This window comes from Exophiala bonariae (genome assembly GCF_035927105.1).
Source record: "Exophiala bonariae strain CCFEE 5792 chromosome Unknown scaffold_17, whole genome shotgun sequence".
Classification (NCBI taxonomy): domain Eukaryota; kingdom Fungi; phylum Ascomycota; class Eurotiomycetes; order Chaetothyriales; family Herpotrichiellaceae; genus Exophiala; species Exophiala bonariae.
In genome coordinates, this window is record NW_027042492.1 from 411,689 (window position 1) to 439,254 (window position 27,566).

The 27,566-nt window shown below is 49.7% G+C and overlaps 10 protein-coding genes across 10 annotated transcripts; 5 read left to right on the forward strand and 5 right to left on the reverse strand.

The window, feature by feature from the left end:
• Positions 1 to 47: 47 nt before the first annotated feature.
• On the forward strand, positions 48 to 1,301 carry LTR84_003761 (uncharacterized protein; the record flags this gene model as incomplete). The annotated part of the gene is made up of 1 exon (XM_064847345.1): positions 48 to 1,301. One exon carries the CDS (start codon positions 48 to 50, stop codon positions 1,299 to 1,301), a length of 1,254 nt encoding a protein of 417 aa, XP_064705066.1.
• A 129-nt stretch (positions 1,302 to 1,430) lies between these two features.
• LTR84_003762 (uncharacterized protein) lies at positions 1,431 to 2,287 on the reverse strand (the record flags this gene model as incomplete). The annotated part of the gene is made up of 2 exons (XM_064847346.1): positions 1,431 to 1,933; positions 2,017 to 2,287. The coding sequence occupies 2 exons, from the start codon at positions 2,285 to 2,287 to the stop codon at positions 1,431 to 1,433; spliced, it is 774 nt and encodes a 257-aa protein (XP_064705067.1).
• A 3,966-nt stretch (positions 2,288 to 6,253) lies between these two features.
• LTR84_003763 (uncharacterized protein) lies at positions 6,254 to 7,549 on the reverse strand (the record flags this gene model as incomplete). Its single annotated transcript, XM_064847347.1, has 5 exons — positions 6,254 to 6,529; positions 6,579 to 6,861; positions 6,921 to 7,038; positions 7,104 to 7,318; positions 7,398 to 7,549. 5 exons carry the CDS (start codon positions 7,547 to 7,549, stop codon positions 6,254 to 6,256), a joined length of 1,044 nt encoding a protein of 347 aa, XP_064705068.1.
• Positions 7,550 to 9,310: 1,761 nt separating this feature from the next.
• On the reverse strand, positions 9,311 to 10,300 carry LTR84_003764 (uncharacterized protein; the record flags this gene model as incomplete). The annotated part of the gene is made up of 1 exon (XM_064847348.1): positions 9,311 to 10,300. The coding sequence occupies one exon, from the start codon at positions 10,298 to 10,300 to the stop codon at positions 9,311 to 9,313; it is 990 nt and encodes a 329-aa protein (XP_064705069.1).
• Positions 10,301 to 11,308: 1,008 nt separating this feature from the next.
• Positions 11,309 to 12,357, reverse strand: CBR1 (NADH-cytochrome b5 reductase; the record flags this gene model as incomplete). Its single annotated transcript, XM_064847349.1, has 3 exons — positions 11,309 to 12,087; positions 12,145 to 12,296; positions 12,353 to 12,357. The coding sequence occupies 3 exons, from the start codon at positions 12,355 to 12,357 to the stop codon at positions 11,309 to 11,311; spliced, it is 936 nt and encodes a 311-aa protein (XP_064705070.1).
• A 636-nt stretch (positions 12,358 to 12,993) lies between these two features.
• LTR84_003766 (uncharacterized protein) lies at positions 12,994 to 13,706 on the forward strand (the record flags this gene model as incomplete). Its single annotated transcript, XM_064847350.1, has 2 exons — positions 12,994 to 13,123; positions 13,171 to 13,706. The coding sequence occupies 2 exons, from the start codon at positions 12,994 to 12,996 to the stop codon at positions 13,704 to 13,706; spliced, it is 666 nt and encodes a 221-aa protein (XP_064705071.1).
• A 99-nt stretch (positions 13,707 to 13,805) lies between these two features.
• On the reverse strand, positions 13,806 to 14,828 carry LTR84_003767 (uncharacterized protein; the record flags this gene model as incomplete). Its single annotated transcript, XM_064847351.1, has 1 exon — positions 13,806 to 14,828. One exon carries the CDS (start codon positions 14,826 to 14,828, stop codon positions 13,806 to 13,808), a length of 1,023 nt encoding a protein of 340 aa, XP_064705072.1.
• Positions 14,829 to 15,301: 473 nt separating this feature from the next.
• LTR84_003768 (uncharacterized protein) lies at positions 15,302 to 17,221 on the forward strand (the record flags this gene model as incomplete). Its single annotated transcript, XM_064847352.1, has 1 exon — positions 15,302 to 17,221. The coding sequence occupies one exon, from the start codon at positions 15,302 to 15,304 to the stop codon at positions 17,219 to 17,221; it is 1,920 nt and encodes a 639-aa protein (XP_064705073.1).
• Positions 17,222 to 20,380: 3,159 nt separating this feature from the next.
• On the forward strand, positions 20,381 to 22,366 carry LTR84_003769 (uncharacterized protein; the record flags this gene model as incomplete). Its single annotated transcript, XM_064847353.1, has 1 exon — positions 20,381 to 22,366. The coding sequence occupies one exon, from the start codon at positions 20,381 to 20,383 to the stop codon at positions 22,364 to 22,366; it is 1,986 nt and encodes a 661-aa protein (XP_064705074.1).
• A 2,673-nt stretch (positions 22,367 to 25,039) lies between these two features.
• LTR84_003770 (uncharacterized protein) lies at positions 25,040 to 26,311 on the forward strand (the record flags this gene model as incomplete). Its single annotated transcript, XM_064847354.1, has 3 exons — positions 25,040 to 25,398; positions 25,734 to 25,926; positions 26,003 to 26,311. The coding sequence occupies 3 exons, from the start codon at positions 25,040 to 25,042 to the stop codon at positions 26,309 to 26,311; spliced, it is 861 nt and encodes a 286-aa protein (XP_064705075.1).
• Positions 26,312 to 27,566: the final 1,255 nt, after the last annotated feature.

Consider the following 27,566-nt stretch of genomic DNA (forward strand, 5'->3'; position numbering starts at 1 on the left):
ATCGATCAGCATTCATCGCTAAGACAAAATACAACTTCCAAGTCATTATGCCAGACGTGATAGAGCTTGGCAAGGCGAATGTCTTCAGCGCTGGACGTAGCTCGACCAAATATTTTAAAGATGGCTATTTTGACTACAACTTCTCCAAGTTCTTGGGGCTTGCAACCTATTCCGGTGCTGAAATAGCCGAGTGCTTCGAGACAGCGGCGAGAATCAGGGATGGTGACACTGAAAGCTGGATAGAAGCATGGCTATCTACTGCGCGCCGTGTGGAAGCATACGCCGAGAATGCAATCAAGGGAGGTCACAAAGTCAGCGCCAAGGAAGCCTGGCTACGTGCAACCACATACTATCAAGCAGCGCTCTTCTTCACGCTGGACACGGATCCACGAAAAGACGAGATCTACCAGAAGCACACAGGATGTTTTCAGTCAGCTGGCAAGCTTTTTGAGCCGCCCTTGGAAGTTCTTTCCATTCCATATGAAGGAAAATCTTTGTTTGGCTATTTCTTACGCGTCGACGATAAGCCTCGGCCCACTGTGCTTATCCAAATGGGTGCAGACGGTAGTTCTGAGCAAATATACTTTTCTGGAGGCGGTGCTGCTGCTCTACGCCGAGGGTACAATGCTCTCATCTTTGAAGGACCAGGACAGACAGGAACCTTCATGCGGGATCGGTCTGTGACATATCGCTCTGACTGGGAGGTTCCCGTGAGAGCGGTAGTCGATTTTGCGCTTACAAAGAAAGAGATCGACCCTGAGAAGATAGCTCTTATAGCGTACAGCTTGGGAGGCTACTTCGGACCACGTGCTGTGGCGTTTGAGAAGCGCATAGCTGCCTGCATCTGTAGTGGCTTGGTCCCTGACGCAGCACAGTTGGCTGGATCCCGGACTATTGCTCTGCAGAAAATGAAAGAGACTGGCAACACAGACTACAATCACTCCCAGAAGTACGTTTTATTTGAGCACATGCCAAAGTATGGTTTCAATAACGGCATTGAAGACTTCGATGAGTTTGTCGCATTCTGGCAGAAGTTGAATCTGTACGGGCTTGAAGACAAAATAACTTGTCCTTTACTTGTCGTTCAAGCGGCCGCCGAGGGAGAGCACCAGACAAAACTCGCCAAGGATTTCTTCGATAAATTGCCTAACCCACAGAACAAGTTTAGATTGACCACTGAAGACGATGCTGCGGAAATGCATTGCCAGAAAGGAAACGCAATGCTGTTGCATGCCATTGAGTTTGACTGGCTAGATGATATCCTGGGATTGACTCACGGTGCCACCAATGGAGTCGCTTGATCGAGGAGGCAAGCAAAATGCTGCTTCGTTTGACCTTCGTCCTAGCCTTTCCAATGGTCATGCTACTAGAAGTTATAAGTATGATACAGCATATGAAATTTCACCTCCGTCATAAATTCATGATTTGAATCATGATGCAGAGTCATATTCGGGCATATTTACACCTCCAGCTTTGAGCCTTTCCATCGCTGCCTTTGCTCTCGTATCACTTAGATCAATATCTTCCGGAACATGGCTATGCCATTCAATCAGCAAGTAATCCATGACTAGTGACACACCCATCTCGGCCATATGTGGGACGATCTCGTACTCAGCACCCTCGATGTCCATCTTGACAACTACAAAGTCACGGGGAAGAGTGTTCATCAGCAGCCACCGTGAGATGTTTATGGAAGTGAGCTCAGTGCCATTGCTTTTCGAGCCGATTGCATCCGGGTGGTTAGCGTAGATCGAAGAGCCCCAGAAATCGTTGGCGTCATTAATTGTGTCGAGGAAAAATGTCCTCGTGCCGTCTCGAATGTCGACCACTGTTGATGGGAAAATATTGATATTCATTCCTATGGCACTGTACCGCTCCTTGGCTTTGACTAGGGCACGATTGAAATGTGGGTTTGCTTCGAAGAGGTATATATCTGGAAGACGACTCTGTTAGTCGATTGATCTCTTTTGCTACCTTACCTAGAGAAGATCTTGTTGCCTGATTTGAGAGACTTACCAGCCTGCTCGTATGTTGCCCATTCGGGCCGTGGAAAGTCGTAGGAGTACTTGGCACCATCATGACCGAGAAACACTTCAAGTGAATCTGCAGCGTTGGCTCCGAGGTCGACAAATATGTAACGAGGCTTGACACCGCTCTGGTCAGAGCCACTAGAGACTGAAACTTTGCGTGGAGTAGGAAGCAACACATAATGGTGGTTGGAAGCCAGAAGTATTATACCAACAAGTATAAGAACGAGCGAGCAGATCATAGTCTTGTGAGTAGCCATGACTGCGACCTATTTACGAACTGGAAAGAATGAACCTTCCAGTTGCGGGCATGAGCTGGAGGACGTGGGATGGCTCTCACATTTAATGATCAGGGTTGATTGTCCAGAAGGACCGTGCGCTATCAGCATGGCACGGAAGCGAGTGGATTCTCAGCCTCACGAACCGAGAGGCCAGAAACTTCCCACGCAGGTGGTTTTGGGTCTGTGCCCTGCGAACTAGTGAACCGGAAAGCGGGAACAACAAGTCGTGGCCGTCTTGGAGGGCGAGAAGTTGAAGTCACAAGATGTCAAGGTTCGCTCCTGCGACGTCGCTCTGACAAGGGCTAAAAGGCTCATGTGCATTCCATCATTGCAGCTACCTTCTCACCTCATAGCCTTTTTTGAAACCACCCGAACCATTTGCAGTTTCAACAGGAGCACATATGGGCCGAATGGAGTTCTATACTTACAATTTCTTGTTTTTCTTGTTTGTGAATGGAGCGCTTTCTTATACTCAGTTGACCAAAACCCCAGGAATTTGGGCCAAATGGAGGGGCTATGTGCCTCTCAAGAAGGTGGAAGCACACCAAGCATCAAACACTACATTTCTGGACTTTCAGAAGAAATTTCTGCTGGTTTATCTTCTAGTGTTTGCTGCAGACTGGCTTCAGGTATAGTTTCGGAACGATGCTATCATGTTCACAGTATCTAACTCCATTCAGGGTCCCTATATATACACTCTTTATAAAGGTACAGCCAGGCCCAATGAACTAGTGTATGAGTAAGGACTCAAGTTGCCTAGATGAAAAAGGTCTTTCTGAGACTACTGTGGCACATCTGTTCACCACCGGTAGGTTGGGGCTTTTCTACCTGTGAGACTGAGGTACAGGAGAGCTTATTTCTGCAGGCTTTCTCGCAGGAGCCATCTCTGCCACATTTGTCGGCTCACTAGCTGACCGCTATGGCCGACGACTCGCATGTCAGGCCTTCTGCATATTGTATTCGGCATGCTGCATGAGCATCTTATTCGACAACATCTTCATCCTATTTCTAGGCCGTGTCCTTGGAGGAGTGTCAACCACACTCCTATATAGCGTCTTCGAGTCCTGGTTGGTCACGGAATACCATCGTCAGCACCTTGATGAGGCAGGTGGCTCCCTGAAAGATATTTTTGGTTTGATGACGACTCTGAACTCTGTGGTTGCAATTGTCGCTGGACTAGTCTCTCAAGGGGTAGCTGATCTTGCAGGAACGCAAAAAGCCCCGTTTATGACGGCGGTAGGATGCCTAGTGCTGGCTTCATTGGCTATTTCACACTCTTGGGTATCTTCCACATACATTGCATATTGACGAGGCGTGATGTCCTGACTTTGGTGTAGGAAGAAAACTACGGTCACATTGCAGACCTCGATAAGGAACCAAGCCAACCGGAACATGCAGATATGAGCGGTTTGAAAGCTATGAAGAGTGGTGAGAATTTCTCGCTTAGAGTCAGCGGAATATATGCTAACAGCTTCCGTCCTCAGACAAGCGTTTGTGGGCTTTGACAATTGCCTCTTGCTTCTTCGAAGGGTCATTGTTTCTGTGGATATTCTTCAAGTTTCCCGCGTTGAGGCTCTCCCATCAATTAGCTGGCAAGGGCTCTGATTTACCATTCGGCATGATATTCGCAGATCTAATGTGTGCGATGATGCTTGGTTCTCGCTTTTTCATGTGGTACTCCGCTCAGCCACTCGGAAAATGGATCGTGTCATCTGCGGAAATGCTCGCCATTACCCAACTGGTAGCGTCCTGTTGTTTCATCATACCGACACTTGTGCGAAACGAAGCAGTCACATTCTGGTGTTTCTGTGTCTTTGAAATGTGTTGCGGTGTCTACTTCCCTACGATGGGCAATCTGAAGGAGAAGATTGTCGATGACGAGGTCAGGGCCAAGATATATGGTGTTTTGAGGTTGCCCCTGAATCTATTTGTTGTGGTTGGATTGGGTTTGACTCAGGACGGTTAGTAGTCGACTGACTTGCTTAAAGCATCGCTGACAAAACTACTAGGTGAAAGACACCGGGACAGTATGTTTATCATTTGCAGTATTGCCTTAGCAGTAGCTGGCGGCACAGTGAGACTGCTTTTAGGTGGTAGATAGGCCGACTGAACTCATGATTATCTGGACTTGATGCTCAATGTCGCGGTCGACCATCATGCTGCCGTGATGTCCACCTCCGTTCCTTTGCTAGCAGGCCGGCGTAGATCAATAGTGGACTTCTTGTCAGTGATTGACTCTCAACGGTTGGGACGGCATCAATGAGATGGTCTGTGCATCAGAAGTCAGCTTGCCACGCCACGACCCTCACGTTCAACGTGCGTGGATCCTGCGGAGAGCCAGTACATTTAGAAATGAGCATTTATCGACCAATAGAAACTGTTACTTTGGAGAAGAGCTGGAAGCTTCTTGGGCCGTTCACACCAGCAGAAAGAGCTAAACAAACGCTTGGACCATTCTGAGAGAACGGTAGGATGGTCTCCGGCGTGGGCATGCCTTCGACTTGGCATGTGAATCGAGTGGCAAGGTGGTTCATAGTCCGTGCTATGAATTCGAAGATCCAGACACACGTGGACCATGAACCACCTTGCTGGAACACATTCGTAGAGGTGTGAACCACCGCCAATTATACTCCTCCGTGATGGTTAGTTAGGCCGCGGGGAGCTGTATCCGCGAAAAAGCACAAGACAATACGGGGCATACCACACACTTGGCTACGCTCAGTAGCACCGACGCTGGCGTCCGGTTCCATCCTTCTGGATGGCAGACAGATTGGATATTGGCCTGATAGGCTTCGGAGGCTGATCAAAGTGATGGCTCCATCCCCTTGAACCATCTGGGCATCTGCGCTCGTGGGGTGGCAACTTTGGGGTAGAATCATGGAGGGTACTTGTCCCTGCATTCTCAATGCCCTCCTAGCACCTCATCGATATTGCCAAATGGTAATGTTCTTCAGCACCATTTACTAGGACCACCACTATTAAGCTCCAAGACATTACTGGCGCCAGATATGGATGGGGCCCGCCCTTTCACGAAATGGGTAAAGTCAAACTGCGAGCTCCAAGATTCCGTAATAAGTAGTCGTTTCATAAATCGCGTAGAGTCTCTCTATAAAGCTTGAACATTCTATACTCATGAAACTATGAGGGTTATAGAACATCTCTAGAGATGAACACGTCAATGTCCTCTCTACATACGGATAGTGATAGATAAAATAATTATGTATCTTTAGAGTTAAAAACGAGCGTTGATAGACTGTTACAACATTGCCACCCCATTCGCCGAGACTGTATATTCTTGCTCAGACCAGAACATTACCCAGCTATTGATAGCCTACTGGCGATCTCGGAGATGTCAAGATTCAAACCCCAGCTACTACAATAGTAAACAACAATTCTACCTCTTCTTCTCCTTGCAACCCAGACCTGGGATCCATGCGTGCAGATTCCTCTGCCCATATGGCGCGTCCAGGCTTCCGGAGTCGTTTCTGCCCAAACGACTCCGGTAGATTTCCATTCGTTTCTTCAACCCAACTGCTGTTCCAAGTGATGGATGTCATGTCCAATGCATATCCTCCAGTGTGCGTCATCAAAATCTCTTTTGCTCTGTCGTATTTCAATTCTGATTTCACGGAAGCCGTCTTAACTCTATTTCTTTTGAAATAGCAGAGCCCCAAATCAGCAATTGCAAACGACCGATCTTGCCATCCAATTTTCAAGTATCTCCGACCCTGGCTTTGAATACACAGCTGACAACATCTTCATCCCTGAACCGAGTGGATCAGCAAAAACGCCGTAGTTATTCTGGCGAAACTCTTCTTGAGCCTACCAAGCAACCTGTTGCGTCGATGGGATATAGCCGATGCTACAAGTGGCTGGACTGTTGTCGTATGAAAGTGGAGACGAAGAAGCGAAGGCGCTTTCAGACTTGGTACGAAGGAACTCGAATCAATCTTTCCCATAATAGATCAAGAGACCATGCACACTACGTCTAGAATTGTGCATGCTGAACGCATTTCTTCTCTTCGACCATTTGTCGTTCTCGATGCCTTCCTTTGTCGTACGATTCTCAGAAGTTGCGGGTTCATGGAGACCTACTTGAGGTCCGAGACTGGCCATTATCCCATCACCAAAGTCCTGCTTCTTGCCGATATCAAGCTGTGTTCTTGCGTCGATGTCATCAATTTGTTGTAGTTCATGGAGGCAAGGTCCCAAGAAAGCCGACTATTTCGCGATTAATACTGCGTACCCCAGCATAGGCCATGCAACTCACTATGTCCTCTGGATTTGAAAGCCCCTTCGGCTCTGCCACTGACGACTCGGTTTCGTCTCCTCCATCGGCTTGTTGGTGAAGCATAACTGGATTTTGGGAATGGAGTGGTGTAGGCGATGCAAGGCTTTGTGTTTGCTGGTCAGGGTATAGAATTTGAACCGGGAAGTCGTGATGATGGTGGAACAAGCTAGAATGGCCTGACATTGCTAAGGAAGGAAAGTCTGCTCTTTGAAAGGTGAACTGTCTCTGATCAGGCGGTATCAAGGACGTTGGCGGTCCTTGACTAGAACCTTGAGATTAGTACCTCTTAAACTCCCTAATTCCGGTTGTGGTGAGCCTTACGTGGTCCCAATACCGGCGGCGTTTGTCAAACTCTCGGCAGGTGAGAGAACGGCTTTACCCAGTGCTTGTGCTTCCAGCACCGACTCCGGAAAGTCACACTCTATGTGAGAGGGCGTTGCTACAGATATCTCTAGTCAGACAAGCTCTCTCCTGTTAACGTGAGTTGCGAGTTCTGAAAGTCACTAGACGCAGACTCGGATGCCGGATTCCAAGCGGGGTTTCTACTGATGAAGCGATGTATATCTTCTGGGGCTACCTCATTACCTCGCCACCTTATAGTGGAGAGCTTGCCTTCGGAATTTCTCTGGATGTATTTCCTGGCAACAACTTTCATATCCTTAGCTGGTTTGTTTTTCTCTATCCCCCAGGTCTTGAGGATTTGGGTGTATTGACGTCGACTTCCGGAGTTGACCGTATGTTAGTGGATCAAGTTCCACTGCCGACACAGAGAACGGTTGCACAGCGGAAACTACGTACCTAGCCTTAAACCCCGTTGTTTCCATGGTCTGCATGACTTGTTTGAGTCCATTGATCTTGTATAATTTTGTTATAACGGTACGGTGCTTCTCAAAGTCCTGGCGTGTCACCTTCACAGCTTCAGGATCATATTGAATAAGTGACAGAGACATCTTGGCAAGGCTGAGCGGCAGTAGTAAGGTTGCTTGAGCGGGCTGGGGCCAGTATCACGAGCCGCATATGAGATTTTGTTGATCAAAATCACTCGCCTGAATTGGTACACATCAGAAGCATGATAAATAGAAATCGACAGAGGAAATTGTAATCGGAAGAAGATGCGTGCTTTCTTTAAAAGTTGATAACGACTAGGCGTACATCATGCTCAATGGGGTTAGACTGGAGGAATACGGGTTGGACGCGAGGAAAAGTCCAAAAGTCCTGAAACGATCAAGCTTGCGACACCTGATCCCAACAACCGATTGGGCGGCAGAGGCCAGTGAATCTGCCTAGCGGTGAACGAAGTCCAAATTTCCTGTTTGGGAATCCCTACCTGTTACTCGTAAACAGCCTGCGCCAGACAGCATCAAACTAAGTATTGACAGGCCCAGAATCTTATTTTCGGTAATCGAATGATGCTGTGTCCCGGATGAAAGAAATACAAAAATCCAGATCTCCCTTTTCGCATATTTGGACTTTTGGTGTGGATATATCACCGCGTTTCAGGCCACAAGGTGGTTAGGCTCGTCATGGGCAGAGACATCGATTTTTCACCCACCAGTATTTCTGTCTGTGCCTGTGGCAGAGGCAAAGGAAAAATGCCAGATCTCCTTTCTTGGATATCTGGACTTTTGCGGTGGATATGTCGCTAGGCCTCACCTTGCAAGTGATACGGAATCCGAGAGCCAGGGGCAAGGCTGTACGTATTTATCACCACCAGCACCTCTCCGCCTTAGCAAATTCTTGAAAACAAAACCTTGCCAGTGTTCAGTATCCAGCCACTCGATTCCGTCTCCCAGCGCTTCTTCGCTGTCGGTCGCTAAACATTATGACGATATCCAAGGATCTCATCGCCAACATCATCATTGGCATCATCACGACACTGATCGGCATTGCCACCATCTGGGTGGTAAAATGGCAGACCTATGTTCTGCTTGATTGTCAACGTAAGTAACCGCTTTAGGCCCTTCGCGAGCCCTGGCCCCAGGACAGATCAAGCCAAGGCTGACCAACGGAACTGGATCACAGCTGACGACGAAGAAAAACTCATCCGCCTTCTGGAACGACGAACGACCTCAGATTCGGGGGACCCTGGTGTTGTTGAATCTCAACAGTCAGTAACACCTGTCCTGCCCGGTGGGATGCGGGCCCAGCCTCCAGGAGGTTGTGCCGATTGCACGAGTACGGAGTGTGCTCAGTGCAGAGCAAGTCAACAATGTCTGAGCAGTGGGGCGAGTTGACGCGAAAAGTAGCTATGGTAATTGAAAGAGCGGTGCTTGTGGTTGAACTTGCCAGCATCTCCACATTGGGCCACGCTGTACGGAATCAAGGTGATGACCATTGTTGTTGAGGAGGAGATCAGCTTGAACGTTTCATTCACGTGGAGGCAGCGTTAGAGTCTCGGGAGTATTAAAGAAGGCTGCATACCTAAATCCACTCAGCTTTTGCCAGGTCAATGATATTGTGATATGGAATCATTTCTAAAAGTACCCATTGCCAGGGTCCCCAGCCTCCTAAACCGCGCAGCCTCATTTCCCCATGAAGTGAAAAGCACCAATATTTCACAAGTTTTACTGCAGTGACTCTCGGAATCGTATTGTGATCTGCCCAAAAGAGGGCTTCTAGAGGATAAACATTTCTTCATTGATAAGCATAGTAGTGGTTTCCTATATGAGATAACTGGCTGGCGCAGTCTTGGCTGTCCCTGTGATCTCCTATCACCACAACCCCACGAAGGCGATCAAAATGCCAACAACGAGTAACAAGGCACTACACCTAACGCTCGAGGCAGCACCCTGATCACCACCTTGGCCCTCTTCATACCCAGCTGCCTGACCACCCATATACTCAGCGCCCAGACTGGTCAGGTGCCCATTGCTATTGAGCATGCTAACACCATCGCCAGTCCACTCATTCGCGCGATTCTCGCGGAATGTGCCGAACCACGAATATCGGTCCAGATACTCCAGCTCGTCGAGAAACGGCAAACTCTGGTTCATAAACGCCTGCGTCGCATCGGCGTCCATCGCCGGGATGGCGAACTCCGTCAACCAAATCGGCAGCTCGGGATACAGGTCGTGGACGGAGCCGAGCCACGAGGCCAGGCCGGCGAAGTCGCCGTACCAGTGCGTGGCGACGAAGTCGAATTGACAGCCGCCGTCGGGGTTCTGGTCCCAGCACGATTCGTTGAAGTCGTGTAGCCACTCAAGGCCCTTGGGGGAGCCGGTCGTCGCGGGCACCGAGATTTGGAAATTATAGGGGTCTTCGCGCAGTGGAGCGATGGTCTCAAGGTAGACTTGGGCTGAGTGGCGCGGCGAGGAGTCGCTGCCGCCGCTGTCAGTGTCGCCGTCTGGTTCGTTGAATGTCAGAATGTGGTTCATGGTATTCTGGCCTAGTGTGCCAGTGCCGTTGTGGAAGGACAGGATCCGGTCAACGCCCTCGGTGGCGTCGTCGACCCCGTGGATCATCGGGACGAATTCCGCATCCCATTGCGTTAGTGTTGGCCATGGTGAGTATGTGTAGTACCATGTAAGAGGGGATTTGGGACCCACGAAGTTGTTGTAGTCTTTGTCTTGTCCTTTGCCTGGCTGGATGTATATTAGACCTCGTTTGGGGTGTGTTGAGTTGGAGTCTTGGGCGGACGTTGTTGATAATATGCCGATTAATGACACCAATAGTGCCATTGGTAGAACAGGAGTCGACTTCATTTTGACGGTGGATCTGCAAGGCCGCTGAATATCAAGTGTGTCGTGCAACTCTGTCCCTTCTATATTGAACTCGGTCGAGTATTTGCCGTTAATGTATATGTTGGTATAATATAGCTGATGGATATGATATGTATATACAGTCGCTTGCCAGAACGCAACAGGGGTATCACAGACAATCAAATCAATAAAGTCAGCATCAAATCATTATACAATACTTGGAATATGAACAAGAGAAGTATTGCTAGGATGTCGAGATGGGATGCTAGATATATCAAGGATCCCGGGCTGTGATGAACTTGGTCAGCCAGGCAGAAACTAAGGACTGTTAGCCGACTTGGTCGACATCATCGATATAGGGCAGACTGCTCTCCGCCTGTCATGTCATAGATCTTGGTATTGGGCGGCTCCCACCTGCATTGAACGACCGTTGCCGAGCACATCAGCCACCCGATGCTACGTGGCTGTTATTCGGCGAGCTTTACCATGCATGGAGGAGATCATATGGTGCTAGTGATCAAGCGAGATGAAACAGACCTACCGGTGTGATATGGCTGGAGGGTTTGATAGCTTTTACTTGATCTTGGGCTAGAATTCCGACGTGGGAAAATGATGACGATGACGTCAACGGCTACGTTGTGGGGGTTTGATAAGATAACGGCCAAGTTTTTCGTCGCGACCACTGCACAAGAACTAATGTGAACAACGTCGCGATCGACACACAACTCAACACCGCCACAGCCACGTTGTGCGACAAGGGATCCAGATAGATGCCCTAGCTCTCGGGTACCTGGTCTGGGATCTTGCTTAAGGGGTTGAAAACAAGGTATTTGCTGGCTTAATTTTCGAAGCGGAATAGCTTGATATCTAGCACTGGCCGGCGGGCGAGACCACAAATGTCTGCACTTGCTGTTTCCCCCTCTCTCTAATGCCCTGGCGCTAATTATTCACTTTGCCTTGCTCCATACGACTATCAGCGATAGCTCCCTACCGTAACGATGCACTCCGAGCTTAGAAGCAGAAAACTTGATCTTCCAGTTTGCTCACAGGTCGGGCTTTCTGGAAACCTAAGCCTTCGGTTGCCTTTTTCAGAGCACTAACCATAGGTGGTGGACCGCAGATGAAGATTTTGGTGTCTGATGCCGGTGGTGGCAGCTTGGATTTGATCATATCTGGAGTGACAAACCCAACACCACCGTCCCATTTCTCAGGTGGATTATTGAGGACATAGTATACGTTGAAATCGGGATCGATCTTGGCTAGGTTATCAATTTCCTCTTTCAGAAGAATATCATCAGGGTTGACATTGGCGAAGATCAGGTCAACCTTGGTTGTGTCGTTGCCTCCATTTCTGGGTCTTCCACGCTCGATGGCTCGAGCGATTTGCAGCATGGGTGTAATGCCCGTTCCGCCAGCGATCATACCGATTCGCTTAGCAAGATTTGGGTTGTACACCATGGCTCCTTTGGGACCTCTGACTTTGATGGTGTCTCCCACCTTCAATGTGGTCATATGAGCGCTGATGTTGCCTTGTGGGTATGCCTTGATCATGACATCAACAAAGCCCTGGTCTTCATCCGATGAGATAGGTGTGTATGAACGCACGACCTCCTTTTCTGCTCCTTTTGGGGTTGCTGCAAGAGAGATATGCTGGCCGATGGGAAGACCGAGGATGTCAGTGGGGTTCGGTAGGCCGAGACGATAGATTGCGACATTGTGGGAGGTCTTTGTGATTTTGGTGACTGGGAAGTCTTGAAACTGGTCGGGAATCAAGACCTTTCTCGGTTTGGCTGGGAGTAAAGTTGTCAGTTTGAGGGATCATGCTGGTCGATGGGATCTCAACCAACCTGGACCGCTTGCGAAGACCTTGTATCCACCGACGATGGCTGCGAAAGCTGCGGCGTAAGGAAGCCACTCTGTCTTTACAATAGCCACACCAACTAGTAGAAGTGCTGAAGGGATGTAGACCCCATTGATATTCCGGGACGACAGAGCAGAACTATCGACATGTTAGTCGTTGAGTTTTGGAGAAGGATTTGTTGAGTGTTGGCCGACCTCATGTTGTCGACTCTCCTGGGGTTTCTCGTTGGCAAGACTACTAGATACTGCCACGTAAGAGCGATCACCTCAGGTGTACAAAAGCACACGAAAGCTGTGTGGTGTTTGAAGAAGAAGTGGCGGTGTTATGAGTTTTAGAAATTGATGGAATTGGGGAACGTGCCCGGAGACAAAAAGGGCAACCTCGACTGAGACTGCGATTTCGTGCGGAGCGGGAGCGGTGATGATCTTGGGAAGGAGCGATGAGCAATATCGACAGGGTCAAGAACGTGGGGCTCAGGAACACACAACAAAATTCTTAGCAGTCGGACGGAGTACTCCTCACCACAGAACAACCACCCTGTATCTCTGCCTGGTCTCTTCTTTGCCTATTTCAACCTTTTGTATTCTATTTCACTCCATCAGGTGAGAAAGTGCGGGGCATATTCCGATCTACGGAAGTCTTCACGGCAACAATTGTACCTCTTCGGGTGAGTTCGCCGCCTACACTCCCGCAGGCATTCGTCTTTCTGACTCCAATTCGGGGCAAGCTCTCCGGGGTTGTGGAATATTTTGGGACAAGACTTTTTATTCGTCAAATTGACGTGTTTACTCCTTGTGGCGATCCCACGGAATTCGGCCGTTCGTCGATGGCAGACATGACCACGGCCCTCGGTTGGACTGAAGATGAACTGCCTTTTCCATTAACTGCCATTGATCGAGCTCAATTAAAATTGACCGACGAGGAATATGAGCCGCATACGTGGGAACAACTTAAGCAGATCGTTGGTTTGTTGGTTCGACTCATTCATGTGATCCCTCTCTAACGGAAGTAGCTGAGCATAACCTCAGTGTACTCACGAGGTGGCCATCAGATCTGAAACGATATATTAGATGGTCAATCGACACCAGGGCTACGTATGGCAGCGTCCCCGATTTCGTGAGGATCGAGCGTCTCAAGTGGGATGTTCTGCCTACCTCTGCCGGAAGTCTGGGGCCTCAATTTGCTGGTCAAAACCCCGTTCCATTTGCAGATGCTCGAGATTACAAGATTTTGATCAACGACTGGCCGTATGGGTACGAACCTGGCATTAAGCACATCATTGTCTGGCTGAAAACTCGTTTGGAGACAGAGCCAACGAAAGGTGACATGACACCCAAGTCGAGACAGCAGGTCGAGGAATTCATCCAAAAAACGTTCGTTGATCGGATCCAAGGCCTGCCAGGGAATGAGGACAAAGTAATGTGGTTCAAGAACTGGACTGCATTACAATCAGTCCCCGGTATAGAGCATGTCCATGTCTTCGTCCGATCCGTACCTGACGCCATCATTAAGGAATGGACAAGTGCAGATGAGCCTATGAACAATTAGAGTTTGCAAAATAATTGTCAAACTGTGCACTGAAGATTAGCTCGAGGATCATGCAGACATTGAGACGACATAGAGATTGGCGTCTGGAAAGATCCGAATTTATAGATTCGCCCGCGTACGCAAATCGTTCCAAATCGTGTCGAAGCTCTGGAAAACGGCAGTCACGCCTTTCAGTGTACCTTCATCAATCTCCAGGCTGCCATAGCGCTGCTGAATCTTGTCCGGATGCCATCGAACTCTTTCGATTTTGATGGCATTGGCAAATGCAACAGACTCGTCCTCTTTCGAGTCTGAGTAGCCAATACCATTGCGAACGAATCGCTCGATTCCTCCCCGCTCAATGTCCTTACGACTGCCCGATTCCACGGGCCATGCTATTTTATTGCGTAGGAACAACTGCTCTTTGTCGTCCTCTTCCTTTTGTAGCCGGTCTTGGGCCAGCTGTCGCAGCTCGTCCCAACGTCTGAGATAATCTTGCCATAGTTCTTGCCACCGCTTGCGGTCTTTCCGCCTCTGGCCCCGCCTGAGGCTGGCTTCAATGTGGGCGTCGAAAATATCATGGTCATCAGTTTTCTGCTCTCGTGTTGATCTGCGGGCCTCTTCAGCTCGCCTCTCCTGCTTCTCTTTCTCTCTTTCTCTTCGCTTCTCCTCTTTGGCCGCCTCAATGCCCTCCCAGCTTTTCTCCCACATCTTGCGGCGTACGAATTGGGCGTATTCCTCGTCAGTCATATGTTCAAGTTCGCCAGTTTCATCGTCCCGGTACGTGTCTGGATAGGTATGGATCGGTTGTCCGTAGACGCCTTCCCAGAAAGCTGCGCCCTCGTCATCACCCAAGGCATCAAAAAGGGACTCTCTGAACGCCTGTTCTGGAGGGAGGCGAGTCGTAGAGTGCTGGAACGTCCGCTGCTCATCCTTATGATGGCGAGATGACTTATGTCGTTTTCTATGCCGCTGAGCGAAATCTTCGTCTCTTCCCTCCCGTTTACGACTGTTCCGGGCTTGCTCTGGGTCTCCGTGGGGATCTCGCTTTGATTTGAATCGAAATCGCTTGGAGTGCCTTTCATTGCGCTCTCGTGTTTCGGTCTGTGGAGGATCGGGGGGCGCAGAACCTCGATCGGACATATTGAACAGAGGGGCGTGGTGTCTGGTCTCTCATATTAACTTAATATTCACGTTGTTGTAATGGAGGCCTGGTGAAAATAGAGAGACTCGATTGTTTCCAGAAACTTGAACAAGACCGTAGGCAGCCGGCTCCGGGGATATATTCATCCGACGGCTTCGCCAAGATATCGACTTTTTGAGTGAACCAACGTCCAGTCAAATTCAATGGCACAGGATGTTTATGACTCCAACTCCAGATGTCCTTTGCTTTTCACTCATTAAGCCTTCCTTTTGTTGCAAGACGTTTCCAAAATTCCTATTCTCAAGTTACAGCCAACAAAGGACGACAAATATCCGGATTTTCTAGTCAGATACGATCTCTTCCAGCCAAGTCTAGACTTCCACTCCAGCCTCGCATATTAGGGAGACATCAAATCCACTCTACTCGTCGACATTTGGCACCCATAAACGAACCATTAGCACATCATCTCAAGATGGCCGCGGCCATAGGCGATTCTCTGGGAGCTTTAAGCTTGAAAGAAATGGGGGCTGCCAAGAATCCCTTCGATTTCTACCGGCAATACGTTGCTGAGCTCCTTGCCCCGATTGTCGAACGCAAGGAAGCTGAGCTTCTTCCCCTGATCCAATGGACCGCTACTCTCGACAAGGGTGACTTGACGTTACCAGTCCCCGCCTTGCGTGTCAAGGGCAAGAAGCCTCAAGATCTCTCCGAAGAGATTGTTTCCAAATTCCCAACCAGCGATGACACATTAGTCACTGCCGTCCAGTCAGGCCCGTCGGTTCAATTCTTTTTCAAGCCCCAGCGATTAATAAATACGGTGATTTCAGAGATTCTCAAGTCGACAAAAGCGTATGGAACGAACCCAACATCCGGCCTGAAAGACCCGGCTGCTGGACTGACAGAGGACAACAAGAAGAAAATCATTGTTGAGTTCTCTTCGCCCAACATTGCAAAGGAATTTCATGCTGGTCATCTTCGAAGTACAATTATTGGGGGGTTTGTTGCAAAGTTGTATCAATCGATGGGATGGGAAGTCATCAAGATGAATTACTTAGGCGATTGGGGTAAACAGTACGGTCTATTGGCCAATGGATTTAAACAATTCGGCAGTCAAGAGGAGTTGGCCAAGAACTCGATTGCTCACTTGTTTTATGTCTATGTGGAGATCAACAAAATCAAGACAGAGCAAGATATCCCGATTAACGACCTCAAGAAAGAGATCAAAGAGAAGAAGGCGGCAGGTGCAGATGTATCAGAACTAGAAGCGAAATTGGCACCGCTTGTTGAGGAGAGTGAGGATGAAAAGGCACGAAAGTACTTCAAAAGCATGGAGGACGGCGATCCAGAGGCACTTGCACTCTGGAATCAATTCCGTGACCTCAGCATCAAAAAGTACCAGAAGACATATGCACGGTTGAACATTGATTTCGACGTGTACTCGGGAGAATCTCAAGTCAAGGCCGAGACGATGAAGACGGTTCTTGAGAATTTGAAGGCTCAGAAAATCGCCGAAGAATCCGACGGCGCGATTGTGATCGATTTCGGCAAGCACGGTGCCAAGAAGCTCAACAAAGCAGTCATCATCCGTCGAGATGGAACCCCCCTCTACCTGACTCGAGATCTGGCAGCAATCTTGGAGCGTCATGACACGTATCACTTTGACAAGATGATCTACGTTATCGCGGATCAACAGAATGAACACGTTGCGCAGCTGTTCAAGACTACCGAGATCAGCGGCCACAAAGAGGTGGCGCAAAAATGCGAGCACATTTCTTTTGGCATGGTCAAAGGCATGAGTACGCGAAAAGGCACGGTCAAGTTTCTGGACGACGTAATCCAATCGGTCAAGGACGTGATGTTGGACGTGATGCGGAAGAACGAGAAGAAGTACGCACAGCTGGACGACCCGGAGGCCGTCGCCGATATTCTGGCCATCACGGCGATCATGGTGCAAGACTTGAGTGGCAAAGTGCGAAATGGGTATGAATTCAACATCAACCAGATGACGGCATTCGAGGGCGACACGGGACCATACTTGCAGTATGCGCATGCCCGACTATGCTCGATCGAACGCAAGGCCAATGCAGACATCGGCTCGCTGAGCTCGGCGGACCTGTCGCTGCTCACGGAAACCCACGCGATCAACCTGGTCCGGTCACTGGCGCAATACCCAGATGTGATCCTGAATACGCTGAAGACTCGCGAGCCGGCAACGGTGCTGACCTATCTGTTCAAGATGGCACACGCACTAAGTTCCAGCTACGACCATTTGCAGGTGGTGGGCAGTGAACCTGAGCTGCAGAAGGCGCGGTTGGCGCTGTACGAGGCTGCCCGACAAGTGTTGTGGAATGGCATGACGCTGCTCGGGTTAACCCCGGTGCAACGGATGTAGATTGCTTGGGTCTGGCTGGTCAAGTTGAACTACCGATGTTACGACTTGGGACGGTTGTCCTCCGGAGTTGTTCGGTTGCTTGGAAGAGGGCTTCAAGACAGGGATCACTCTGCTAAAATGGCGGGAGAATCCGGAGAATTGGGTTGATGATATGTTGAGTTGGGTCCTGCGCGATCCATGTTCAATTACTTCTGTCTTGCTTGTGCTGATAAAGGGACGCATGGGAGAAGGGCTATTAGTGGAAGGATGGGATCGGGCAACCTGGGGGAGTTGAGACTGGGAAGAAAAAGAAAAACAAGCTCACCAAACTGTAAACTGCTGTAGCTTGCCCCCAGAGGGAGGTGGCTTGTCAGCAAGGCTTCTCGGATGTTGAGGTTGGAGTCCAGATTCGCCCTTGAAGACTGGAGGAATCACCATCATGCAGACGCACAGGCACGGGGACTAGTTGAGGTAGTCAGGGCAGATGTTGACTTACAACGTCATGAAGTGGGTTCCGTTGGGCAGCATGTCATCCGAGGTGCACTCCAGAGGCGACTTGGAAGCCAGACTTGCCACGGCGTACCCAGTACCTAGATGAATTTTCTTGTTATCTTCATCTTGACACTCGGCACGATTGATCTGGAATGAAGCACATGCCAGAGTGCTGTTTCGAATGTTGAAACTACGTGGCCATGGTGGAACTGCTCCGGATGTGCATCAGAATGTCCCGCACAGTTCCAAAGTCACGGTACTCAGGGCTTTTTTAAGTGTTCTAGCTAGTTAGCTAGCCCCCGGGCGAGCTGTGGGTACCAACTATCAAGGACCAAGTACCTGCAACCTCCCCGAATGCTGATCCTGCCTACGAGTATCCGTACCTAACCCAAGGTACTTACACCCGGTATCCGTACTTCAGACATAGAGCCCCTCCGGCCCCTCGTTCGTAGATCTAAGGGCCTGGGTACCCATCAAGCTAAACTATCAGCTACTCAAGACGTGCTAGCAGATTATTTTGGTTAGACTCTCAGGCTCCATCCGGCGTTCTGACCACGGCAATGTCTTTGCGTCATATCAATGATGATAGTATCGAGTTGAAGGCACCAAATATACACCACCTGACTTTGTCGTAGAGTGACACAGCCAGCTGAGAATCGTTCAACATTCCGTAGCCAACGTCCAAGTTGGTGGCACAGGATCGGCTCCCCGCGTTATTGTCCACAAGTCACAACGGCTTCAGGGTTGAAGCACCGAGTCCATCTCCACGTTCTGTGACACCTGATAGCAACAGGACGTTGCGACTCATTGAGATTTACTGGTGGAGAGGACCCCTCCATGTCATGTCCTCTGCGCCACTGGTCACCAGAACTGACCACATCTTGATGATTCTTTCGTTGTCGACCCATGGAAGTGCGAGTGTCATGAGCATGAGCAACAGCGAAGAGAAGACAGAGATGACAGACTGCAGACTGCAGCCATGCCCTCCCTGCCTACAATACGGGGAGGAACGCTGCAATGAGGAGTGCATTGGGCATTCATAGGCCAATATCATCCAGTCAGATAGGAATGACAGACATGATTCCGACCATCACGCAGACTAAGAAACAAGCGAGCACTCGGGATCCAACGAGACTTGGCCACCGGTTAACCGTCAGAGTTTTTCTTGTCTCTTGATGCCGCGCCTTTTTCGAAATGGAGGGTCACTCACGAATCACGAATCATCCAAACAGGCATTCATTTTACGACCAACACCCTCAGGCTCCTGCAGGCAGGGACCAGGCGTGTTGTGTTGGATGGCTGGATTGCTGCCTCCGGTGAGGGTTCGTAGTTGGTCATGCCAGTGGAAGATAACTCCAGGCCACCATGGATGTAGTCTCCTCTGCCTCCTGCTTTTCCCATCCCTCCGCATTGCCAGCCTAATCTGGGATTCCACTAACCACCCCTACTTGACGCGTGCCTAGTCCTAGTAGCAAGAACTCGCATAGTGGGGTGCTCTTTTGGTAGAGAGGGATTTCTGTGAAAAAGAAAACCAATCCACCAACACCTTCGAATCATTTCTTTCCCCTCCCTCCAAACATACCCAAGTTGGCTTATCATACAAACATTGATTCTGTTCATTTTCCCTGGTCTTGTTTTCCTACTCGTCTACTTGTCGCCAGCGACTGTGGCCCTCCCTTCATTTGAATATCGACGCGAAGGCGCACCCTACCATTGAACATATCAACGCCGTGCACCGAGCCGAGCATCACTCAGATCACCCGCATCAACGTCCATTCTTGACCATTGACCATTGACCATTGAACCATTGACGCGCCTTCGTTCCTCCCTGACTTGCATCTACCGTCCCACTGAATTGTGTTCTGCACCACCGGACAAGTGCATCATTGTCTTTTTCGCAGTTGGCATTTGGGTGGACACGGCAGACAACAACATCAGTTGACAAGAGCGGCCGTGACAATTGAAAAAAAAAAAGGTGTGCCTACTGAATAAGTGGGGTAGTGATAGGGTGACTCTGAAGGGCGACAGAGAGCAAATATGGCACCCCACCAACACGAGGTTGAATGAGGGATTCTCAAATTTCATCGAACCTCCAGGGCTGGTCCTTATCCAAAGACCCCCGAACCACTGCACCGATAAGCTAAGCTAACTAAAAGCTGGTGGGGCTTGACCACTGGCACTGGCACTGAGCGGTGGCACCAGAAACTCTCCCGGAACGAGCCTTGCCTCGCAGGCCTTCAGCCGTCAGCCACAAGCCACCAGCCGGGTTACAGGCGGTTACTGGGGTTGTCCCTATCCCTATTCGACTGGTTAGCCGCTGTTTGGCCTGTCTCCAGAATAGCCTTATAGGCTTCTCAGGCTACCCAAAGCCCAAAGGGTTCAGACTCCAAAGGGGCGACCCGCTACCGGGGCAATCATCCTCTAGCCGGGTCACCGCTAAATCCGGAACGCCAGGTCTGAGGTTCAAGTTCCCACGCCAAACATCGCGCCCCGAGGCCCACATTCGAACCTGAAATTGTTCCTCGTCAAGTCGTCACGTCGTCACTCCACATCTCCTCCACTACATTCTTCATCAACTTTGAACCTCACCTGAACCTTGGGACAAACAGTCCACCCACCACCATCAACACCGCACATCTCCTACATACATCATCTGTTCTAGACGCCACCCGCCCCATCGCCGCGCCCATGCCCGACCCTGAACGTCGCCGGTCTCGGGTTGCCACTTGTGAGGATTGGGATGAAGATGCCCAAACCACCCTTCCTGGCTCCCGAACCACCGCGAATGCCAATGTTTCCATCAAGCGCTCCGAGCAAGACCTCGCTGCTGGACGTATGGAAATCAAAGGCAAAATGAATGGTGTCGACTCGGGATATGCAAGTCGCGCCGATACTATCGTCAGCGAACCAACCTCCGTACGTCGAAGAACTTACGAATCCAAGAACGACCCCCCTGCCGGCATTGTTGAGAGAGAGCGCCAGCCATACTCAATGGCCCAGTCGACACCTCAGGCACCTCCCCCGTCGACACCAGTGAAACCTATCGTTCGTCGCCAGCCATCGTCGCGGCCCAAGGACACCCACGTCCCCGAGCCACAACCAAGCAAGACTCCTCAGGTTCATCCATCCGGAACTTGTCAAGTTTGTGACCGTTTTGGGTGGCACGACCCCAGAGAGATATCAAGAATCACAGCAACAGCCCCACAACAGCCCCCGTCACCTGTTGCCGTTCGGGCGGTCGCTGTTGGTCGATCAAAAGATGATGATGTCCTGCTTGCCAAAACCAAAAGGTCATCCTCAATGCGCCAACCACGGCCTTTGAGTGTCGTCACCAATCCCTCGAATCCTCCACAATTTGTTCAACCAGCCATGTACGCCACCCCTGTGTTCGCGGCAACGCCAGCTTGGTCAACGCCTGCGACTCCCATATATGCTCAGCAATTACCAGCCTACACATATGCTCCGCCTCCGGCACCCACGCCCGGCCCAACTCAATATGCACCATATCCACCACCCGCCCATGCTTATTTCGACCAGGTCTCTATCCCAGAACCACGCTCGCTTCAAGCGAGTCGGAAGTCTAGCCCGACCCGACGTTCAGCTCACTATGGGGAACCTGTCATCAATCAAGGCCACAACAATTCATATGCTGTACTAGACAGAGTTCCCTCCTGGGAGAACAGGCCAGCCGCGGTGTCGCACAAATCGCAACGAAGTATTGATCAAGATCGCATGCCGCCCCCACCAAAGCCGCAATCTCAGGATCCTAGTCTATCGCGACGACCAAGTAATCGAAGGTCCAAGACTTATATCCAAGAGGACCTCCCACGACAACGACCAGCACAAGAATCTTCGCGCGATGAGCGGGAGTACGAAATAATGCCCCCAACAACAGCGCACCGTTCTCGACGGGAATCTGGCACACTGCCACCCAGCTCTTACAGGGGGCCAGCGGTTGTCGACTCTCGGCCTATGTTGGGCAGGAAAACAGTGTCCTATTCGACTGCAGAGGCCACAATGAAGGTGGCCTCCTCCAAGACTAGCTCACACCGACGCACGACCTTACCATCTATGACTCTGGAACAGAAAGAAGCCGAGGCGGAGGCTTACCAACGCAAACGCAGCAGTGCCACCCATCATCTGACTCCCGAGGCTCTTCGAAATCTAGAAAAAGGTTCTGCCGGTTCAAGATCAGAGACAGGTAGCAGCTATAGCCACAAGAGCCAACAATCTTCATCAAAAGATTCTTCTCGTGGACGAAGTCAAACTCACTCTAGTGCTGCAGCGACCAATATCAATTTCGGTGGTCTGAGCGTCAATATTCCGGCAAATTTCAAATCCGAACGCCCGGTCAGCATCAATTTTGGAGATGTCACCCTGACCATGAACAAACCTCAGGATAAACCACTGGACCGACCCCGGGAGCAAAAACGCATTGAACGAGCTCCCAGTGTTACTAGCAAAACTTCAAAGAAAAGCATTGCCAGTAGCAATGTTTCCAGCACTGATGCTCCTAAAAAGACATCCAGGAGAATATCACAGTTGGAAGAACGACCGAAGCTGAGTCGCCAACATAGCAGAGCACCCAGTGCCACAGGAGTCACCTATGAATACACAACTGTCAGGAAGCAGAGTGTGGATCCTACCAAATACGAAGATTATTATGGAGCCTAGCCTTGTCTGACGAAAACTTTCGTGGCTGGCAGCAACCCGATTAACAATTTATGATACGTTTCTCCGACACACAGCTTTTCCTTGTCAAGGGAGGAATTTTGAACAGCGTTTTATCTCTGCATTATGGTCGGCTCTTGCCCTTCTATCCTGTCATTTCCACCACCGATGGCGATTTTGGCGCATTCGTCTCATTTCTCTCGACATTTACTTGGTATTTAATTTTCAATCTTTTTCTTTTCTTGGATCGGTTTGGTATTATCATTTCTGGTATTGCCATCCCAACGCCACAATCATCAGTTGTTCCGGTTGGCAGATTTGCGATTTGATTCTCCGGGAACAAAAGCAGATTTCGAAAAAAGCCGGAGAGAAAAAGTCTTGTGATACCCCAATATCGTCCGATGTTGTCTCGTGTTTCATCCACGAGTCAGAAAAGCGACGTCAACAAAAGAGGCTTGGCTGAATTGATGTTTTTTTGGTTTCATCTGTTGATTTTGCAGATTTTATGTTGTTGGAGATTCGACTGGGAAATTTGAGATTGTCGCACATTGTTTGGACGAACGGCAGATATGCTACTCGGGGTCGCATAAAGCATGACCTCGAGGCGCATGCCACCATCATACTATCCGACTACCTTGTTGCTTCAACCATACTTGAGCGATATTTCTGTGGTTATCTTTTTTCGGGGTCCGCTGTTTGGAGAACCTAATCTTTCACGCAACACTTCTTTTTTTTGAAACCGAAGCCCAATACGTTTGCGCTTCTTATGATGTTCGAGAGCGAACCATTTGTGATGGATACCTGACTTGCTGGATCACGATCCAATCTCAAATACACCCTGCTGGTTGGGGTTTCTTTGGCGATCGAGAGTCACGAACAACGAACAATTGTCCAGATTGTGCAATTTGAGAGCGACGAAATGCGGGTTGCATTGAAACCTGCTGCGGCAGAATGTACTGCGCTGAGAGCGAGGCTGGGATATGATGTTACGATATTTATGATGGCATACTGCTACGATCGAGGCAGCAAACGATTAAGTTGACAATAGTGGAGAGATAGGGATTCTGGGTCGATCCAAGCCTTGAAGTACCGATCGCTTCTACTTAGCTACCTGAGGAAGACAATTTGATATCCATACCACTCCAGAACCACCTTGTGCAATAATTCTTCTCACAGTGAAGCCTTCTTCATAAATGCTGGTGGAGCATGAATAGATAATCATGATGGAGATTTAGCAACATCTCTGGGCATTTCAGCGAGCGCTCAGTTTATCGTACTTTTGCATCTTGAATAGTGGGTCCGACCCTCACCCCCGCCTTGGTGGACTTTCTTTTGGGTAGAGATCGGGTATTTAAACGATCCTCATAATGGATTTTTATGCACTAGGAAGAATTAACGATAAAAAGATTTAAAGTTAACGATAACGATTTCGTTCCGCTCCCTATGAGATCTTGTAGTGGCTGTGCCAGACGGAAATGGTGGGTTCAACTTGGTGGTGATTGGCACAACATCCCATAACATCCAACGAGCTGAGAACACATCAAAATAAAGGTAGCTCCCGCCCGACCTTGGTGTCAACCTTGCCACACAGCCGGGTTTCGAGTAAATATCTCTGCGCCTAGCTGCCTCATGTGTATCTCTTTCCTCCACCAAATTCGCACTGTGTGAACGTCTAGCCATCAGATGAACTCCCCTACGAATGACCTTTCCCAAGCCGGGACATCACAGGAGCAAGATGGCGAAGGGAGTACAACGGGTTCACTACATCGCCCGCCAGATTTAAACCCCCCAGTCGCGGAGACCACTGCAACCGATGTCCAACCATCAACCTCAGCTCGACCGACGCAAGAGCCTGAAGCGGACGGCGGTCCATCACGACACACCAGACAGTCAGCTCGAGATCCATATCTGTCAAGTGCGGATCACTACGTTCCTTGGTTTCCAAATGCAGACAATGAGGGTATACTGTCTAGAATGACTTTGTCAGCCTTTCCCTTGTTCTGGTTTCTAGCGTCGCTCTTCGTTCCCATTTTTACAATCGTCGGAATCGTCAGCTTTTGGCGTGGTTCGTGGAGCGTGACAATCATTGAAACGGTGGGCCCGCATGCCTTCTCATTAGTCTGGGCATTTATGACTTGGGCTCGCATATCCACAATTGTGTATAGGTATGCTCGGCTGCGAAAAATCAACATCCCGACATACCAAAGATGTCTCATCGTTGCTTTTGGCTGTTTTGTTCTTGGTTTATTTGCGCTCGAGAACTACACAGTTTTGTTCTTAAACTCTTTCACCGGTTTGTATCAATGGCACACTTCCTCGCTGCCAGAGTCATATCATGGGTGCGCCGAACGAGTCACGGTACAGCAAACTGAGTTATTCATCCCTGGCCAACTTGATGATTGGTATCGCCTCTACCCAAGGTTCTATCATGCGCAGTTCGATCGTGTCGATGTTAAGGGACCACTTCATTTTCATCATTATCCACTAAATACGGCGCTCTTTGAGAGTATCCGAGGTAACCAGACGCTCTGTGCACAAGGATTCCTGGGAGACAGCGACTATTACGGGATTGGCATCAGAAGCGGATTATACCTGCAGTGGGCCTCTTCACTGCTTGCGAACAATTTTCTGCCAGACAGACGGACAGAAACGCAAAAGGTATACCTGCTTTTCTCCATGGCCATCTGCATTGCAACCATTGTAGCTACGTTCACTGCCAGATGTACGTTCAGCATTGAGATCGAAATCTCTTACTGGATGTACTGGGGAGGCTATTTTTGCGTTTTCGGATCAGCACCAGATGCCATCACGGTCACGAGAGCCTCTCGGTGGGTGAAGCTCAATTGGACCGCAACAGTACTCTTCATCCAGCACATGGTAATGCTCTATCATGGAATTTGGTTCGTTTGGTGCGGTTACGATCAAGTTTTCGCACGAATGCCCTGCGGAACATATCAATTCCTGCTTGCTCCCATGTTGGATCCAAGTCAGCCTTACAAGCACGTCCGAGATGTTTTGATGATCTTGGCTATGCCGTTCGCCCTAGCAATAATGTTGATATTTCCATTTCTCATCCTCGTCTTGGCTACAGAAATCAAACACACAGTGCAAGACACAGCAGTCTGGGGATTACTCTTCCATCGACTCGAGACTACATCTCCTGCGACGAACTGCGTTTCAAGCAGCAGCATCCCCTCACTACCCAAGAGGATCTATGGTAACCTCAAGTTGAGATATGGCGGGATGAGAGTGCTTCTGGGCCTTCCGTCTCATGCCAGGAAGGGGATTCGCTTAATCACCCGAGTTGATGTCAAGCGGCGAAGGTACGCCACACACAGAAGTTGACCGAGAAACACTAATCATGTCATAGAACATATCGCCTCCGTTGTGCTGTGTTTGGCATCATCGCTTATGGTCTGAGTATAGCGGCCATCGAACTGACCCTGAAGTGGAACAAGGTGGTTAACGTAAACTACCTGGCAGCCACCGGCCAATATATCTCTTTGACAGTCGGGGCGGGCAGCCTGATCTCAGTCATCTGGAGCATCATACGCCAAGAGACCGTAAGTTTTCTCGTCCTCTGTCCCTCTCCTGGTACCTGCGCCCGCCCGGTGAACATGGCAATTAATCTGCCAGTAGGAACGTCGACGTCAGGCAAGGACCCAACAGATCCTTCAACAACAGCACGACGAAGAAGGGATTGAATTACAATCCACCTCGAACGGTTTCTCGACCGCTCTGAGGCACGCTTTCGAGCAACGCGACGCCGAGTTCTTCAGAAGTGGTGGATTGCTTCCGGCCACCGAGCCAGAGGCTGCTCAGTACACAGACTCAATATCTCGCAATGGGCAATTTCTCATGAGTGGAGGGTTAGCCGCAATGGACGAATTACATGCCCTGCCTTGGACGGACCTCCGACGAAGTGCTTTGTCTCAACCTCATGAATAGGTAGTTCAATGCCTATCAATTTCAATTTGATCATCACATGTCACCAGTATCCATTAAGCGTATATAGTGCCGCTCAGAAAGCAAGGCGAAAGCCAGAAGTGAGTTGTAGCCATATTGAAGCAGCCAGGGTTTGATATCCTTCAACACCCAAGGTTTCTCTACTGCAGTATGATGTTGGGACGTGACTCGCGGGACTTTGGAAGGCACGCTAATCAACCAATCAGCTCAGAGACCCTTGCTGTCCAGCTCCAATCATCGCAAGTCTCCAGCGCGCTTTACAAAGGTGCCCTCAGCGCTGTCATTGAGGTCAATACAATCGCCCAAGTAGCGTCTGCTTCGCCGAAGATAAGAATAATCGCAAGTTTGTATGGCAATGTTGGGATTTGGGCTTTCCTATCTTCAGCTACCTGCGGAATTCATCTACCCTCGCTCCAGTCCATCTTTTATAGATCCACCTCAGGTAGTTGATCAGGTTGGTCCTGCAAAACGAAACAGTCTTTCAATTCGTCACAGTCATGCCAGTGGTCGTCATCTTCATGTTGTTCTCGTCCAATTAATGCAGGAGTAGACATATCCCGAGTACTTCTCTCGCCGCGAGAGACGAGTCTTCGATGTCGTGGAGTCGTTGCATGGCTCGGGACTCGCTCAGCAAGTCTGTGGAAAACTGCTATTACGCTGGCGGGACCAGGCCGGACACCATCATGAACATATTCCATTCCTTCCTTCCAATCACCCAGGGCATGACAGAATTCGTGGATGGCGAATCCGATTTCCAACACTGTCGCCCGCCGTACTCAACGATTGCGGTCGGAGATCTTCCGCCACCGCCGTGTACATGGCCAGTACAGCAGGATACTTAATGTCTACTGGCGAACCAGTCCGGGAAGGTGGTGATTGTTTCTTCTGACGGAATCGCACCAACGTTGCTTCTTGGGCGGAATTGAGGAGGCAATGCCCTGGCATACTGGGTTTCAAACTGGCGAATTCGTTCAGCGAGAGGATTTAGGTGAGCAGCATTGGCTAGAAGCTACTACTGGTGCTTTGCTTCATTGTTCTGTGCGCCTGGTCAAGTAGTTCGGTCAGAGGATGCCCGCGTAGTACCGATGAGCTTTTCAGTTTGCCGAATAGCGACCATCATGCTCCGGTGTGGTAGCTTGTAGCTGGTGGCCTCCGCAATCGCAACGTAGCTGCTCAGGTGGTGGATTCTGAGGCTGGCCTTCAGAGATGTGCATTTTCATCAATTCATGTTGCCCCT